The sequence below is a fragment of the Manis javanica genome, chromosome 11 (genome assembly GCF_040802235.1).
Source record: "Manis javanica isolate MJ-LG chromosome 11, MJ_LKY, whole genome shotgun sequence".
In the NCBI taxonomy this organism is placed as follows: Eukaryota; Metazoa; Chordata; class Mammalia; order Pholidota; family Manidae; genus Manis; species Manis javanica.
In genome coordinates this window covers 117,639,515-117,656,062 of record NC_133166.1, presented here as the reverse complement: position 1 = coordinate 117,656,062, position 16,548 = coordinate 117,639,515, and the positions used below count along the sequence as shown (strand labels likewise).

General features: G+C 47.4%; 1 protein-coding gene across 1 annotated transcript; it reads right to left on the bottom strand.

Annotated features, from left to right (window-relative positions):
* Positions 1-987: 987 nt before the first annotated feature.
* Positions 988-16,186, bottom strand: PLAAT5 (phospholipase A and acyltransferase 5). Its single transcript, XM_073217751.1, is given in 9 exon segments — positions 988-1,632; positions 4,151-4,278; positions 4,281-4,330; positions 4,332-4,404; positions 5,245-5,322; positions 5,325-5,353; positions 14,011-14,118; positions 15,332-15,393; positions 15,998-16,186. Coding segments are annotated over 9 exon segments (849 nt in total). The 3' UTR covers positions 988-1,500.
* Between the last annotated feature and the right edge of the window lie 362 nt (positions 16,187-16,548).

The following is a 16,548-nucleotide window of genomic DNA, read 5'->3' as shown; positions in this document are numbered from 1 at the left end:
AGGCACTGCTTATATTCTATCACTGGGGTACTGGGGTTTTAAACTTATAACATGGTGCTATCGGAAAGTTAGGGTTTTCTTGTCAATGCTCCTGATGAAAACTATATAATAGAGATAAGAAATTTTAATAGAATTATAATATATAATAGAAGACTAGAAAACATTCTTTTTGGGAGGTGGACAAAAGGGCTTCAGGATGTCAGCTCAAAGGTTACATGTTCAGAGAAGAAATGGAGTGGTTAATGTATAATTTTAAAAAGAAAATATTTTGTGGGAGAAGAGTTCCCAGAATAAGATGCAGTGAGCCCTGTAGAGCAAGTTACAGATTTCCTTCAAGTCATCCTCCTGAGACACCTCTGCACCCTGGGTCAGAAAGGCAGGTCTGAGAGGAACTCCACTCCTAGGGATTTACCCTGAGAATACAGCAGCCCAGTTTGAAAAAGACAGATGCACCCCTATGTTTATTGCAGCACTATTTACAATAGCCAAGAAATGGAAGCAACCTAAGTGTCCATCAGTAGATGAATGGATAAAGAAGATGTGGTACATATACACAATGGAATATTATTCAGCCATAAGAAGAAAACAAATCCTACCATTTGCAACAACATGGATGGAGCTAGAGGGTATTATGCTCAGTGAAATAAGCCAGGCGGAGAAAGACAAGTACCAAATGATTTCACTCATATGTGGAGTATAAGAACAAAGGAAAACTGAAGGAACAAAACAGCAGCACAATCACAGAACCCAAGAATGGACTAACAGTTACCAAAGGGAAAGGGACTGGGGAGGATGGGTGGGAAGGAAGGGATAAGGGAGGAAAAGGGGCATTATGATTAGCATGTATAATGTGGGCAGGGAGGGGACACGGGGAAGGCAGTATAGCACAAAGAAGACAAGTAGTGACTCTAGCATCTTACTACGCTGATGGACAGTGACTGTAATGGGGTATGTGGTGGGGACTTGATAATTGGGGAATCTAGTAACCATAATGTCGCTCATGTAATTGTAGATTAATACTAAAATTAAAAAATTAAAAAGTAAAAAAGTAAAAAAGTAAAAAAAGAAAAAAGAAAGGCAGGGCTAGGGTGAATGCAGAAAAGCTAGAGACATTTCAATTCAATAAAAAGAACTTCTAAAAAGAGCCCTTCATCCCTGGGAACGTTTAAGCAGAGGGTTCCAGGGTGTTTTAGACCGTATTCAAGCATCACAGACCAGGATCAGCCTAAGACACGAGCAGGGGCCCCTCCCACAAAGGGTAACATGAAGTAAGCATACGACATGCGGAGCACAGGACCTGACACCTAATAGATGCATAATGAATATTAGGTTCTTCCCACCCTGAGAGCCCATGGGTCCACGATCACATACACTGGATGTATTTCTAGAGGGGTAATTGAATACACTCTAGATTCTTCCAGAAGCTCACAATTTTCTTATATGGGTTCCTTGAGAGAAGAAGGCAAGGGGAGGGAAGGAAGCTTGTTCCCTTTGCCAATGTCAGCAGCTCTTCCTCTGCTTGGAGTTCTCAGCACCTTCAGGAGTGGCTGGCTTGGGCCGCATGCCGTCCACCACAGCTGAGAGGACTGCTCCCGCGGCCTCCGCCGCACCCTCCATCAGGGCGTGCTCGACCTGCAAAATACATCAGTGCACAGGGTACTCAGAGGGTGTCCTGGGCCTGAGCCCTGCCCCCGCCCTCCCCACCACCCACCTCGGGAAGTCGCCTGCCTGGAGTCCTCCCTGAAGGAAGCAGCAGCAGCCGGTGCTGTCCTACGTTCCCAAAGACCCAGGAGGCTTGAGAGGGACGGCTGAGCCAGACACCCTCCCCTGCTGCCGGGGGCACTCAGGGCTCCTGATCCCCTTCCTCCGCACAGCTAGTCAGCCCAGGGTCTGCCTCTACTGTGGGGCTGGAGGCAGAGTATGTCAGAGTGGCCAAGCCACTGAGGCCCCCCGCTTGACACAGGGAGTGGGCCAGGGAGAGGACGCACCCAGACGAAGCCCCAGAGGGGATTAGCATCAGATCTGGGCTTGCGTCTCATTGCCCGGCCCGCACTCCTCAGGAGAGCCCCCCATCACCCTCGTGAACCCTGTGGTCTTCTTTTCACGTACAAATGCTCATGGGATGGGGGCTCCCTCAGAGCAGAGCTCACTGAACCCCTAGTCAGGGAGCAAGGCCTGGAGAGGAGCAGAGAACCGAGGAGGAGGGAGTGCGTAGGGGTGGGCGGCCAGCTGATGCTCACTGGGGGCTGGGGTAGCAACAGTACAGAGCCTGGACTGGGATTTGAGCCCAGTATGTTAAGAAAACATAAGAAACAGAAAGGAACATGAAAAAATTAGGTTTTGCCTTTAATCCTTTTTTTTAAACTATTAAAAAGGCAATAATAAAGACTTTCTCTGCTCATCTCACAATGTTAGGCAGAAAGTCAGACATGAAGGGGGTGGAGAGAGAATGAAGCCAGTAAAGCCCAATGGAAGGGACTCGAAGAGTCAACCAGATAAACTCAGAGAGCCAGGAAAGACTCGGAGTTAATGAGCTGAAGTCATTAGTTGGAGTTTCAAAGGCCAGGAGTGAGTTGGAATGTCCCGATATTCCCCAAATAGAGAAAAGTCAGTCAAGGACTTCTCCGCCTTAGGTAGGGCAGGGAAATAGCACGAGGGTCATGCCATTGTAAAATCTACTTAGCCTGCAAAAAGAGCCCAGCCCATTCTTTAACTTAATCTACATGCTGTAGTCCCTCTTCTTCCAGCCCCTTAATCGAGTGACTTTGTAATCAGGACAGAGCTCCGAAGCGTAAGTAAACCTGTGCGGAAGGAATGCTGGGACCCGGACCAACACAGTCACTTAAATAACCCTGTTCCTAGGACAAAAATCAAAGGAGTTATGAATCACCTGTGTACATCATGCCTTATGCTGGCCCTTACCCAAAAGGCACCATAAAACCCCAGACCCTAAACCCTTCAGTGCGCCTCCTCTCTGGGGTTGCCCACACTCACCTTCTTCGAGTGTGTCACTCTCTCTGTCCCACTCCAGGTAAGTAGGGAGGGGCTGCTGAGAGCTCTGATTTGGGCTTGCAAGTTCTGGTCACCTGGGGACCCCAACAGGACTGCAGCTGTGCTACCATGCTCTTTAGAAGCCTGCCTGAAAATCTCCTTTCTTTGCTTTGGGAAGTTCTCAGAACATAATCTCACTTCATCCAGTGCTCTGTGGCTCCCCCAAATCCTGGGGTGGTGGGGGCTTAGTTCCCATGCTGTGCTGGTCCAAGCGGACACTGGACACCAGGTGACCCTGGTTTTAGGAGTTGGCAAGGGACGTGCCCAAGGCCGAGCAGGAGTTCAGTGAACTTGGAGTGTATTCAAATAAAACTTTCATTCCATTTTGGTTCGCTACTGTGTCTCTGCCTTTCAATTCTCTGTTGCAGGCGGGACAAGAACTGAGAAGAATAAACCCAGCCCCTAACAATGAGGTTTTAGTAAGGATCAGATCTCAAGAAGAGCTGCTCAAATTGCCACAGATACAGTCTTGCAAAGCTCTTTTCATATGCATTGTACCAAATTTAATTGATCCTCACCCTATATGGCAGGAGGTCCCAAACCCACATGCAATATGGGCCAGGCAGGTAATGAGGAGAAGCTGGTAGGTGGCTCACCTCCCCCGCTCACTTCTTCTAAAAGGGGAGCCCGGATTCAGCCCCACAGGGTGTCAGCAAGCAGGTACACAGGCTCCACGGCCCCAAGAGGCTGGGAATCCAGATCTTGTTATATAAAATTTCTATATTTTGTATATAGCATATACTTACTGAATGCCGGCAAGTAATTCCAGTTTAAACAAAAAAACTAGCCATCTGAGAAAAACATCTCTGTGGGCCAGATGTGGCCCACTGGCTGCTAATTTTTGCAACTTTTGCAAAAAATGATCTATCTCAGTTTATCCCTTTTGTAAAGGAAGGAGCGGCTCAGAAATAAACTGATTGGGTCTCACATTATAGCCCCCTGCCTGTTCCGCTCCTCTGTGGAGTAAGAGAGGTGGAAACATCCCCTGAACCAGGCTCTGCTAGTCCAACAAACAGTAGGAACGCACTGATCACCAATGAGGTGACGGGCCCCCAGAAAACTCATCAGGAAGGCGCCGTCAGAGCGAGTGGCAGCCCGCCTGCTGGCTCCCAGGCTCGCCATATCTGAGGTGGTTGGCGAAGTGCCCGCAGTTCCCTTCCATCAGGCTGTATGGCACTATCCTGTTGACCATCTTTTTTGTGCGCTGCATGATCTTGTCCACAGGCAGGGCAGGTGGGTCCTGTCCAGCTTGTTAATCTTCCGGGAGCAGCCGCGCATTCTCCAGTCGGCTGTACCTCACGATGGCTCAGCTGCTCAAGACGCAGGTGCTGCTGCCCGCCTCAATCTGCTCACCTGCGGGCCAGATGAACGGAAACTGGAAAATAGCCGGGGGCAGCGGGCAGGACACAGGCTCCCTCTAAGGTGCTGGGTAGGCCGTGTCCCTCTGGGGCCTCGGTTTCACCTTCTATGAAAGGCATGGCAGAGGACGGGGGGTGGATCAGATGGGCTGCCAAGGAGCAGCCTCCTCCAGAAGCCTTCTGCCCTGCGCTGGCTGCCTGCCCGTGGGTCAATCCCCATAGCACTCCCTGTCTAAGGAAACTCTAGAAGCATCTTACAGTGAGGCCCTGGCCTCTGCTATGTTGTGCTGGCCTGACCAAATCCAGGGTTTGGGTCTTACTTTCCTAACCAGACATCAGTCATCTTCACAGACATGGTGAGGAGCCCCCTTCGTGTAAGCCTCAGCTCCTAGGAGGGGGCTGTCCTCTCGCAGAGGGGCCCAGAGGTGACCACGCAGCTGGAAGCAGCATTTGGGGTCATTAGGAAACAAGTGACAATCAGAACATGACAGCATCTGCAGCCCTCCCAGGGGATCCCCAGAACCAAGAGGAAGGGTACTGAACCGCTGTCCAGGAAATGGAGGCTCAGATTCCTACGTGTCTATTTTAAAAGAAAGGGTGGTCTAGGCAGTCAGGGAACTTAGGGGCAGTCTCCGCACTTGCATCTCTCTTAGGGCTGGACGCTTGATGGTTCTGGTAGAGACCACACCTTATCACAGGGTAAATTAAAATCCAGTAATGCTGTGGGCTGTGCTATTGCTGGAGAAGGGCAGCAGCCGAGGAGCAACAAGGAGCCGAACTGCTTTCTGCTTCCCTAACTTCCACATCAGCATTTCAATAGCATACCCACTCTTACTCGGGGGAGCCAGATGGACCACACAATCATTTTCCACATAGATGGCCCAGTGCTCATAGCCAATTCGAAAAATCTCATCAGGTCTCCGGGTCTGGGTCTTGGTTCCCCCCGTGATGGAAACAGTAAGATAAAATAAGGAAACTGCACATACCCAAGGACCTCCAGAGACCCTGTTTGGGGATCACCTGCAGCCCAGCCCAAAGACACCACGTTGCATCCCTTTGTAGAAACCCAGGCTGCAAAAAGCTCTCTTCACACAAAGGACCAAAAGCTCTGCCCCACCCCTGCTGTCACTGCCATTATTAAGACCACTGACGCTAACTGTGCCAGTCAGCAGTGTAGTGCCTCTTGGGTCTGCATGCACACTCTGTACGCTGTGGCAATTGACCGACGCCTGTGTTTCTACTTGACAGTGAGTGCCATGTTAAGCGTTCTCAATAGAGGGTATTGGAGGGACACTGCCCCAGGAAGGGGCTCTCCTGCAGTCGCTGGTTTGGGGCAGGGGGTGATGGCCAGCAGTGTAGATGTGAGGACACGGGGTGGCGCTCTGCCCAAGCCCGGCACCTTTCATCCCCGTCCCCCTTGCAGCCTGGCTTGGCAATAACCTTTCTGGGGCCCTTTTCACACAGAAATCAGTGCCCGAAGCCTCCTTCCCCTGCAGATCCCTTGCACGGCCCAGAGGATCTCCCCCTCCTCTGCCGGCCCAAAGCACGAGTTGCTGGTAGCCCACTCCCCACCTATTCTCCAAAGGATTGCACTTGTCCAGCACCTGCAGTCCAGCTCCAACCTGGCCAAACCAAGGTACTCTGCTATCCAGCGGGTTGACCAGACCTCTCCAATGAGGGCTGGGCCTCTTCCTGTCTGTGCTTCCTCGAATACTCTCCCTCAGCCCATATCAAGGTTCCCTGTACCTTATAGTCACTCTTTTACACAGTTCAGTAATTCTTTATATTGAACTTTCCGTTTAATCCACTAGGTAGTTTCTATCTCTTGCTTTGACCCAGACTGCTGATACTTCAAACAGGCCTGGGGGAGACACTGTTCATCTAAGAGATTGTGTGTGTGTGTGTGTGTGAGAGAGTGTGTGTGTGTGTGAGTGTGTGTGAGTGTGTGTGTGTGTGTGTGTGCGCGCGCACGCGTGCACATATCCCATATCCCTCCTATGCCAGTACTGCGCATCCCTCCCAAACTACCCCCAGGCTTGTTCAGGAAAGAGCAAAAAGAAAAGGGCTCTGCTCCCCGATTCCTCCCGGAGAAGGCCTGCCAGATGGTCAGAGCCAGCAGAGCGCCACCTCCCTGCCCACCCACCCGTCACGCTGGTACTTACCCCAAGCTTGTGGCAATTTGCCTGCTTAGTCAAACTTCCTCAGGATTGGGTCTCTGCCCCCAGTTCCCAGCACTGTTTCCCTGGCTGGGAACAGGCATTTGCCAGGGCAAAAACTCATAGAAGTAAAAGGGGATTTTCACCTGTGTCTTTTCTGAATTTGTATAATCACCACCACAACCCGAATATAGAACATGAATTGTTCTAAACATCCAAAGAGATTCCTCATGTGCACGCAGGCATTCCTGTCTCCTCTCCCAGCCCCAGACAACCTGGTACCCACGCGCAGTCACTCACCTTGTCTCGCCTACCCTTTCCTCTCAGCCCCAGGCAACCACTGATCTACTTTCTCTCTAGATTTGCCTGTTCTGGACATTTCATATAAATGGATCATATAATATGTGGTCTCATATCTGGCTTCTTTCATTGGCATAATATTTGCATCTTTTTACATCCTTTTACTTACAACCTACTTATGACTTTGAATCTAAAGTGTGCTTCCTATGGGTGGCCTGTAACTGTATCTTGCTTTACCACGATGACCCCTGCCTGTTTTGGACTGTTTAACTGCTTCACACTTCTTCCTGTTAAGTTACTGTCTGGCCAATATAAGTCCATTTCAGTCCCCCACCCCTTGTGCTATTATTGTCATATTTGCAGGTTAGAAGGCCACCAATAGAATTTTATAATCATTGTTTCATTAAATTGTCTTTTTTGTCAGAATAAAAGATACTATGTTTATACTCTTTTATAATAACAACCTATGAACTACCATTAACGGGTGCTTTGTATTTCATTTGGATTTCGAGTTACTATCTGATGTGACTTCCTTGCAGAACTTTTTCTTCCCTGAAGAACTGTGCTATTTCTTGTAAAGCAAGTATTCTAGTGCCATATTCTATGGGTCATTTATCTGAGACTACCTTTATTTCACCTTTTTGAAAGGTAGTTGTAAGATAAATTTTAGCCGAAATAAGCAGGCAAAGAGAGACAACAAAGGGCCCGGTAGTTTATTTGAGTGCCACTCCCGGGTGATGTTCTGCGGTCTGGGTACTACAGGCCGGGGAAGCCACACCTGGTCAGGGAGGTGGGGGTTATAAGGGGTTAGGAGGGGGAGGAGTGGGCAAGCTTTCCTAGGGGGCGTGGAGAGATATGATTGGCTAAAGGCGACATAACAGACAACTAGAAACTTTTTTCCTTCCAAGAGGGAGGAGGCTGATATCCGGGTCTTAGTTGGCACATCAGAAGGATGGAATTCAGGAAGAACTGTCCCCTTTCCATATAAGGCACGGACCTTGGGGTCTGGTCTGCTCTCCCCCTATGGCATCTCTCTGTTCTGTTTGCATGTCCTTGTTTTTCCTTCCTCCAGCCTAACAGTAGTTTATTGGCTATAGGATTTTTAGTTGACCGTGTTTTACTTTGCAGAAGCCATCCCACTGCCCGATGGCCTCCATTGTTTCTGATGAAACATTGGCTATTATTTTACTGTGGTTCCTTTGTACATGATACATCTTTTTTTCCCCTCTTTCTACTTTAAAGATTTTCTCTTTGTGCTTGGCTGCCAACAGTTTGGATTCTGATCCCCCTCTGGGCTGGTGGTCTTTGCCATTTGTGTGTCCATTTAGTGGCCTGCCTGGACTATTTCTGTGTCTGTTTCCCTCCCAGCTTGCGATTACTGATGTATCTGCTTAGGGTTTTGCTTTATTTTGTTTTGGGTTTTTTCTCTTATCTTTAAGCCTAGTTTCCCGGATCAGCATAGCTTAATGGTCAGCCAGTGATGGGTTAGAGGCTGAGCTATGTCTTCAGCCAGGAAGGCTTATGGATCTGTGTGGTTTGAAGAATTCAAAGTTCTGAAGTTTACAAGTCCTTCCCAGCTTTCAATTTCTGCATTCACGAGGCCTCATGTTCCTCCAGCACCTAGAGACTCCCACAGGCCCCCTTCAGCCTCCTGTGTGTAGGCCTTGTGTGTCCCTTCCAGACCTCCAGATATATGGGTGGCTTTCCCAGAGCCTCTTTAGCTGTTTCACTACCTGAATTTCCATGTCACATTTCTGGCTGCTCTGTTAATCTATTGTTTGTCCCAACCACATTGCAACCTCAGGCTAGCTTGCAATATAGGCTGCCCATGATTTTTGCCACTGAGATACCTATTGTTTTCAACAACATCCCTGGACATGGCATTTTTCCATACTTTGCTCCAATTAAAGTCAGTTGCCCTCTACTGCCACTGGCAGTCCCTGTGGCATGTCCCACCCACCAGGGTACAGCATCTCTACCGCAGACCTGGGGAGGTAAAGAGACGGGGTCTTTGCTAAAACACTACAGACTTCCTGTTCTGAGATTCCAAGATTCAGTAGGCATTCCTCAATATACTGTGTGCCTTTGGTCAAATCCAGAGTCATTAAATAGTTTCCTTTGACAATTTTGTCCAGCTTTATCTCTGCTTTAATGGGGAGATTTTCTGAGATCCTCATTTATCCATTTTAGAACTCCTGCTAGCTTGATGGAACGAGTTTTTATGGGCATGAAGAATACCTACAGTACAATATCACACAGAAGCAACTGAAGTCAGGAAAGACCAAGTGCATTGTCCAAGGTCCCACAGCATGTCAACAGCAGAACCGCCAATTCCTACCGCCTTAAAAAGAAAATACAATGGCCATCAAGCACCCACTAGAGGGCGCCCCAAGCCACGCTTCTCAACCAGAAAGCAGACCGCCATGGACTTCACTTTGTTTTACCACAGGCCCAGGGAAAGAGATGTGGCTGCATCCCTCCCTAAAACCTAGAGGGTGGCAATATACTGAGGAGGGTGAGAGCTAAGGGTTGGGAAGAGAGCACATAAACGATGGCAGACATCAGGAGAAGTGATGTGGTAGTGGTAGATGGACACGGAGGACCAGAGGGCTGGGGCAGGTGCAGGTAAGGGAGGCAGCAGAGAGAGGCCAAGAGCAGGGGCCTTCCTCAACCTTTGAAGGAGATTAAAAAGGAATATTGAAAAATGAATAGGATCCTCCTTGTGATTCAAATACTAAGAACCAGTCATTTAAAGTGAATGCCTGTGTCTTGATGAATGGCAAAGGGATCAGTGCAGCATTTTCAAACCTTTTGAAAGTTATTTTTAAAAACTAAGTCTGGCCATAAGAAAGAAACAAATCCACCATTTGCAACAACATGGTTGGAGCTGGAAGATACTATGCTCAGTGAAATAAGCCTGGCAGAGATAGACAAGTACCAAATGATTTCACTCATCTGTGGAGTGTAAGAACAAAAGAAAACTGAAGGAACAAAACAGCAGCAGACTCAGAGACTCTAAGAAGGGACTAGTGGTTACCAAGGGGGAGGGGTGGAGGAGGGTGGGTGGGGAGGGAGGGAGAAGGGGATTGAGGGGTATTATGTTTAGTACACATGGTGTGGGGGAACCATGGGGAAGACAGTGTAGCACAGAGAAGGCAAATGCTGAATCTGTGGCATCTCACTACACTGATGGACAGTGGATGAAATGGGGTATGGTGGGGACTTGATAATATGGGTAAATGTAGTAACCACATTGTTTTTTCATGTGAAACCTTCATAAGAGTGTATATCAATAATACCTTAATAAAAAAATTAAAAAATAAAAAACAGAAAAAAAAACTAAGTTTGGTTCAGTGTTTACATGTGCTGACATAGGCAGAGAATTAAATGCCTTTGATTTAAATTTAAGTATATACAGATCTTTGACTCATAGATTTTCTAATTGTGTTTCACTTCTGAGCAAACATAAATGAGGGGGAGGAGAACTTATTAAGTCTAATGGCTTCACAGGAATGAACACAATAAGCTGAGGCCATTTTTGCTCTTTGTCTACAGGTGGCACAGGAAAACCCACCCTCACTGACACTTCACACAGCCTGAAGGTCATTAACATCTAAGACCTGACAGATGTTTCCTAGGCAGAAAAAAGGGAAGGATCATGGACAAAGGATGAAGGATAACAAATAAGCTCCTGAAGTGCAGGAACGCAAATCGATTCAGACTATTTCAGGCTATTTCTGGCAAGGATGGGGGCAGATGGGGCAGTGGTGATAGTAATGTCATGGGGCAGGTTTTGCTGAGTCAGTCCAGAGGGACTTTATGTTATCCTTGAACGAACCCTTTTTCTATTTCACTCTATTGAGTACAACCTCCAATACCTGAGGGTGATGATCAATGTCATTTGCCCTCCAACCAAAGTACATCACGGAAGGCAGGGTGCTGAACGTCCGCCGAGCCAGGTGGACAGACACTCAAGTTCTTCCTAGGAGCGTGCAGGCCCCTCTCCAGACCCACTCCCCACCAACCAAATAGTCAGTCACTTCTCACTCCGCCTGGCCGGGTCATCCCCAGGGTCAACAATAGCCGCTCAATCAATCAGCATCCTTGCTGTTATTTCCTAGAATAACTGCCTGTTGGAGGACAGCCTGACTCATTGCGATGCCATTATGAGCAAGAAAAATATCAAAAATAATCCATGTGCTGGTCATCAAGGATATTGAACAAGCTTTTTGGTATAGAAAATACAGGGAGTGGGGAAGAGGAGGGAATTTTGTAAGTCTGAGAAGTTTTCGTTTGTTCTTTAATTCTCTCCGTCGGCAATATTCCACTGGGTGGAGGCAAAAAAGGTGAAAAATTGGTTGGGATTCACAACAGACTTCATAGTCACTTGGCATTACCACTCTTGCTGGATTTTCTCCCACTGTAAATTGATTATATTGAGCGTTGGGTCTCAACCTTGGTTGCCATGGAAATGATCTGGGAAGATCTAAAATATTAAGATGATCTGGAGTATTGCCTGGGAACCAGAGTTTTAAGGACTACCCAGGTGACTTTAAAGGCAGCCAAAACTACAAAGCCAGAGCTAAGGATTTATAACATATGTTTAAGTAAAACGTATGATAACAATACAATAAAGCCAGGTGTGATAACACAAAAGTAAGCTTTTTATACTATATATAAAAAATAAGAAGTATGAAGTATAAAGCCAAGTTCCCACTATGGCCTGGGAACCAGATTTAAGAGCTACCCAGGTGACTTTAATGGCATCCAAGGTTGCAGCCACATTGGAGGCTTTTCCCAGGTTCCCATCCTTCCCTTTCCCCCTCCCCAGCATTGCATGACCCTCAAGGGATCTGTCTGGGTCCTCCGGGGCGACCTCCAACCCCACCTGATGCTCCGGTCTCCAATTCCAGATTAAGGTTTCTCTGATTTTTTCTTTCTTTGGAAGATGTTACTTCAGAATCTTCCATCCACCTGCTCTGTGTTTACTTTTCACAGACTGGCACCCAGCTCTGACACTTCTCCAAGAAACAGGCACCCACTTAGAAAAACTGGTCTTTCGTAAGGCCCCTTGATGATACGAGTGCTGAAAGTCACCAGTCTGTGCGGCGCAGGGAGGTGGATACGGGGTTGTGCTGCCCGTGGCCCGTGGCAGGGAGGCAGGAGGAGCTTCACAAAGAGCGAGCATTGATTCGAACTCCTGGGAGTGAACATGTGAAGCCCCCAGACAGTTTCTGGAACACACTGGCTCCTGGGTCACGCTCCCCAACCGGACCAGGCATTAGAGCAGATGTGAAAACTAGGAGCAAAAGAACATCAAGACACAAATTCTAGAAACTTCACTTTTGGCTCCAACCCTAACCCAGACGGTATCTCAGAAATAAAACCCCAAGCCCTGAAATGTTGACACGACACAAGAGGGAGAACTCGAGGTAGAGGGGCAGGCAGCTGCGACACGGGTGAGCTCCACAGACACTATGCCGGCTGAAAGAAGCCAGACACGAAACACCGCATGTTGTATGATCCCATTTACATGAAATGTCCAGAATAGGCAAACCCACAGAGACAAAAAATAAATTAGTGGTTTCCAGGGACTGGGTGCAGGAAAATGGGGGCAGGGTGGGGGGGTGACTGCTAATGAATGGAGTTTCTTTTTAAGGTCATGAGAATGTTCTAGACTTAGATGGGGATGATGGTCATGCAACTCTGTGAACAGACCAAAAACCACTGCATTATACACTTTAAAAGGGGAAATTCTATGTGTGAATTATATCTCAATAAAGTTTTTTCTCTTCTCTTTTTTTTAAAGATAACTGACAGCTGAAGCAAAAATAACAACCGTGTAGACTGGGATTTATAACATAGGTTTCAGTAAAATGTATGATAATAGTACAATAAAGCCAGGTGTAGAGACCTGAAAGTAAGCTTCTTCTACTATATATAAAGTGGTATGTTATCTCCTGAAGGTAGATTGTAATAAATAAAAGTGTATAACATGAAAACTAAAACAAGAATTAAAATTACAAAACACGAAGAACTATATATAGTTAATAAGCCACAAATGAAATAAAACAGAATCACAAGAAATAATCAAAATGAAATCAGAAAAAAAGAGGAGAAAGCAAACAAAGATGGGCCAAACAGAACATAAATAGTGAGATGATAGCTTTAAATCTAACTGTATCAATTGTCACAGTAAAGTACACAGTCTAAACACTCCAATTAAGGCAGAGATTGTCAGACTGGATAAACAACTAAAACCTGACGCTATGCTGCCTACAAGAAACATGTTTTAAATATAAATGCATAAATAGGTTAAAAGGAAGAAAATTATATACTAATAGATGGTAATGACATACTATTTCTATGCTAATTTGTATAAAATTATGTGTGCTAATTATATATAAAAGTATATACTAATTATGTGCTAATATTAACTGAAAGAAAACTGGAGTGACTGTATTAATATAAGGCTATATTACTATCAGTCTTTTCAAAGCACAGTCACTTTGGAAAATAGTAAGTTAAACTTTACACCTACCATATGTCCTAGCTATTTCATTCCTGAGTATTCACCCAAGAGAAACAAAGACATGTCTGAATCAAGACTTGCACACAAATGTTCATAGCAGCTTTACTTGTAACAGCCCAAAACTGGGAACAGCCCAAATGCCGGTCAACAGGTGAATGCATAAACCAGTAGTGGTGTGTGATTCCACTTATGTAAGTCTCTAGAAAATGCTAAATAAAGTATAGTGACAGACAGCAGATTGGTTGTTGGCTGCGGATGGGGGTGGGAGGAGGGAGGGAATTACAAAGGGAAATAAAGGAAGTCTGGGGAGTGATGGGGATGTTATCTTGATCGTGGTAATGGTTTGTTTCATGGAGATATACATATATGTCCACATACCTAGTTGTATATTCTAAATATGTAGTTTATGGTATGTCAGTCTATAGGTATGTCAGTTATTCCCCAGTAAAGCTCAGCAAATGACTCAATAAAGCTGCTTTTAAAAAGTTAAAAAGGTATAACCAACACTCCGAATCAGTGTGCCACACAGTCTAAATAGAAAAAATACAGTATGTAGAGAAGTCGCTGGGATGGTAAAGATATGCACCGCCTACGAATTCTTGCGATACGCACCTCAGCTGCGTGCTTTGTTAATTTGCCTGCACTCCCAGGCTTTGGGGTTGAATTTGACTCTGCTGTCTCCTGGTTGGGTGTGGTCTCCAATTTAACTACAGGCTTCTTCCTAAATGAATTTTAGGATCATATAGTTAACAAGTTTTTGGAAATTCTGTATTACTTCAGCTTTGTGATTTTAAGATATTTCTGTTTTGAGACTCGAGTTTTTCCCCTGAAGCTTTCTTTCTGTGTTGCCATTAAATGTCCTACAGAACAATGGCTGTTTCCTGCTTTTCAGATCATTCCTAGCAACAAGTAGCTTCAGGGTTTTTTAATTTGCTAATCATCTTTTTAAAATGTTCATCAAAATGAAACTCGCACACAGCTTTCAAAAAAGTGGTAACAGTACACAGCGGCTTCTAATGCAATGCACGAGGGCCTCTCTCCTCACTTCTCACTCCCAGTCCTGCCAGCGGCAAGGGCTTGACCCCTGAGCTGTTTTTTCCACTGTGTGGCTCTGTATTTCTGAGAAATCTTATTGAACCACAACACTGTAACTGCAAATAATGTGAAAGAAATCGGTATATTTTGTCCCTTGAAACAAAGTATTCAGGAGAAGACTGAAATTGAAGGCAAGAATGTGCTTTTTTGGGTAACTATAGTGAAATATATCGAGGCAAAGAGACCTGGGTTTGAATTCTGACACCGATACTTGCTGTCCAACCACGAGCTAGTGAATTAGCCTGTCTGAATTTGAATTTGTCTGATTATCTGTAAAATAGAGATGATACCGTTTGTCTCAGAGTTGTCAAGAGGGTTCAAGACAAAGCATATGTATATACCTGGTACATTACCAACCCGAAAATGGCATTTTCTTGCCCTATACTTTAATTCTTCCCCAAAGTATAGTAGTGTATGGGGAGGAGGGGCCCCTCATTTTCGGTACAGCTCTTCTAGAGACTTTCAGCCCCTCAGGATTGTGAAAAGAGGCAAACCATGTTTTTAATGAAATGGAACAGAGGAATTTGCAAGAAGGTCACACCATTCCTTAGCGAGACCAACCGGCAATACGGTAGGTGTCCTCCTGGATTCCTTTCTCAGGGGCCTGGAGAAGGCCCTGTGGCTAGGAACTGCCTCCAAGCACCCCTCCTGCCAGTGGGTCCCAGGCCTGGTCATAATCCATTACCAGGAGCTCACCAGCCTTCTGCTGATGGGTCAGTGGTAGGCTAGTTATCACAGAAACCACCTCAAACTGTGTTTTGTAGATTTGCCATTAAAGCCAGTTTTCAAAGCCTGCCACCCAGAGACCCAGCCCTTCCCCAGGACAGGAAGGCTCTTACCCCTGCTGCTGGCTCTGGCCCTGGCCTGACGTGCCTTGCTGCGACTGCTTGGGCAGGGGGAGCTGGACCAACGTGTGAGGCCCCAGAGATTATTCTAATTCAAGAAAACAAGGGCTATTTAAACCATCACACCTTCTGTGGGGGTGGCACCAGGTGAAGGGATTTTGGAGTGAGCACCTTGACGGCTCTACAAAGGTGGGCTGGGCACTTCAGTCTAGCACTGTGCCTGGCTCCTGGTTCACCCCCAATAAATTTTGGGGTGAACGGAAGGGGACTGTGGGACTAGGTGCTGGAGAGGGCTCAGTTCCTCTGGAAGGAGAGGCTGGAACTCCTTGGGAGAGGGTCAGGGAGAGGATGAGGTGAGATGGCAGACATCCTAGGGTCTAAAACCCATAGCAGAAGCTTCTGCAGAGCTAGAGCCCCAGAGCCCTTCCTACTCCCCCCGCATGGGGCTGCCACCTCTGTCCCACTTCACCTGCAGGCCAGCAGCGGGGGAGACCTGGACACAGGGGCAGGGGTCGCTGCGGTGATGTTACTTACAGTGAGCATTCCGAAACAGGCAATCGTTTCGCTTAATGGCATTTCACACCATCAATAAATATCTACCAGAAGGAGCCTTGAAGGCAACTCTGGTGACTCCCCTGGGAGTCCGACAGCCCTCCCGACCTGGAGGACCGCCTGGAGGCCGCGGCGGCTCGGTGGGGGTGGGGGGAGCATTTCCGCACAGTCGAGGGGCCGCAGGGTGACTGGCGCTGGGCCCTGACCTGCGGTTCCCAGGACGGGTTTGGGGTGGCCTCTGGGGAACCCAGAGAGGTGGAGCCGGCCCTTCCTTGCGGAGGCCGGGCTCAAACCCATCCCGCGGCTACGGCCCCGCCAGTCCCCGGGCCTCGCAAGGGGCAATGCACCTGGCCAGTTCCCAGTCCGCGGCCCCCGGTGGGCAGGGGCGCGGGCTCTAGAGGGTGCTGCGAGGAATGGCGGGGCACGCGGATCGCAGGGCCTGGGTGTGGGGGCCGAGGCTGAGCCCCACTCTAGCTGGACAACGCCCTAAAAGATGGCGCCTGCTTCCTGCTCACCACCCTTTCCCCTCTTCCCTGTTGGGGATTGGCCCAGCAGACTTCCGTACCCGTGCACAGCTCGTGCTGCCCGCTTAGAGTGGCGCGTGACACCTATCTGCTTAAAGGTCACGCATGATACTGTCCCAGATTGGTTGGGTGACT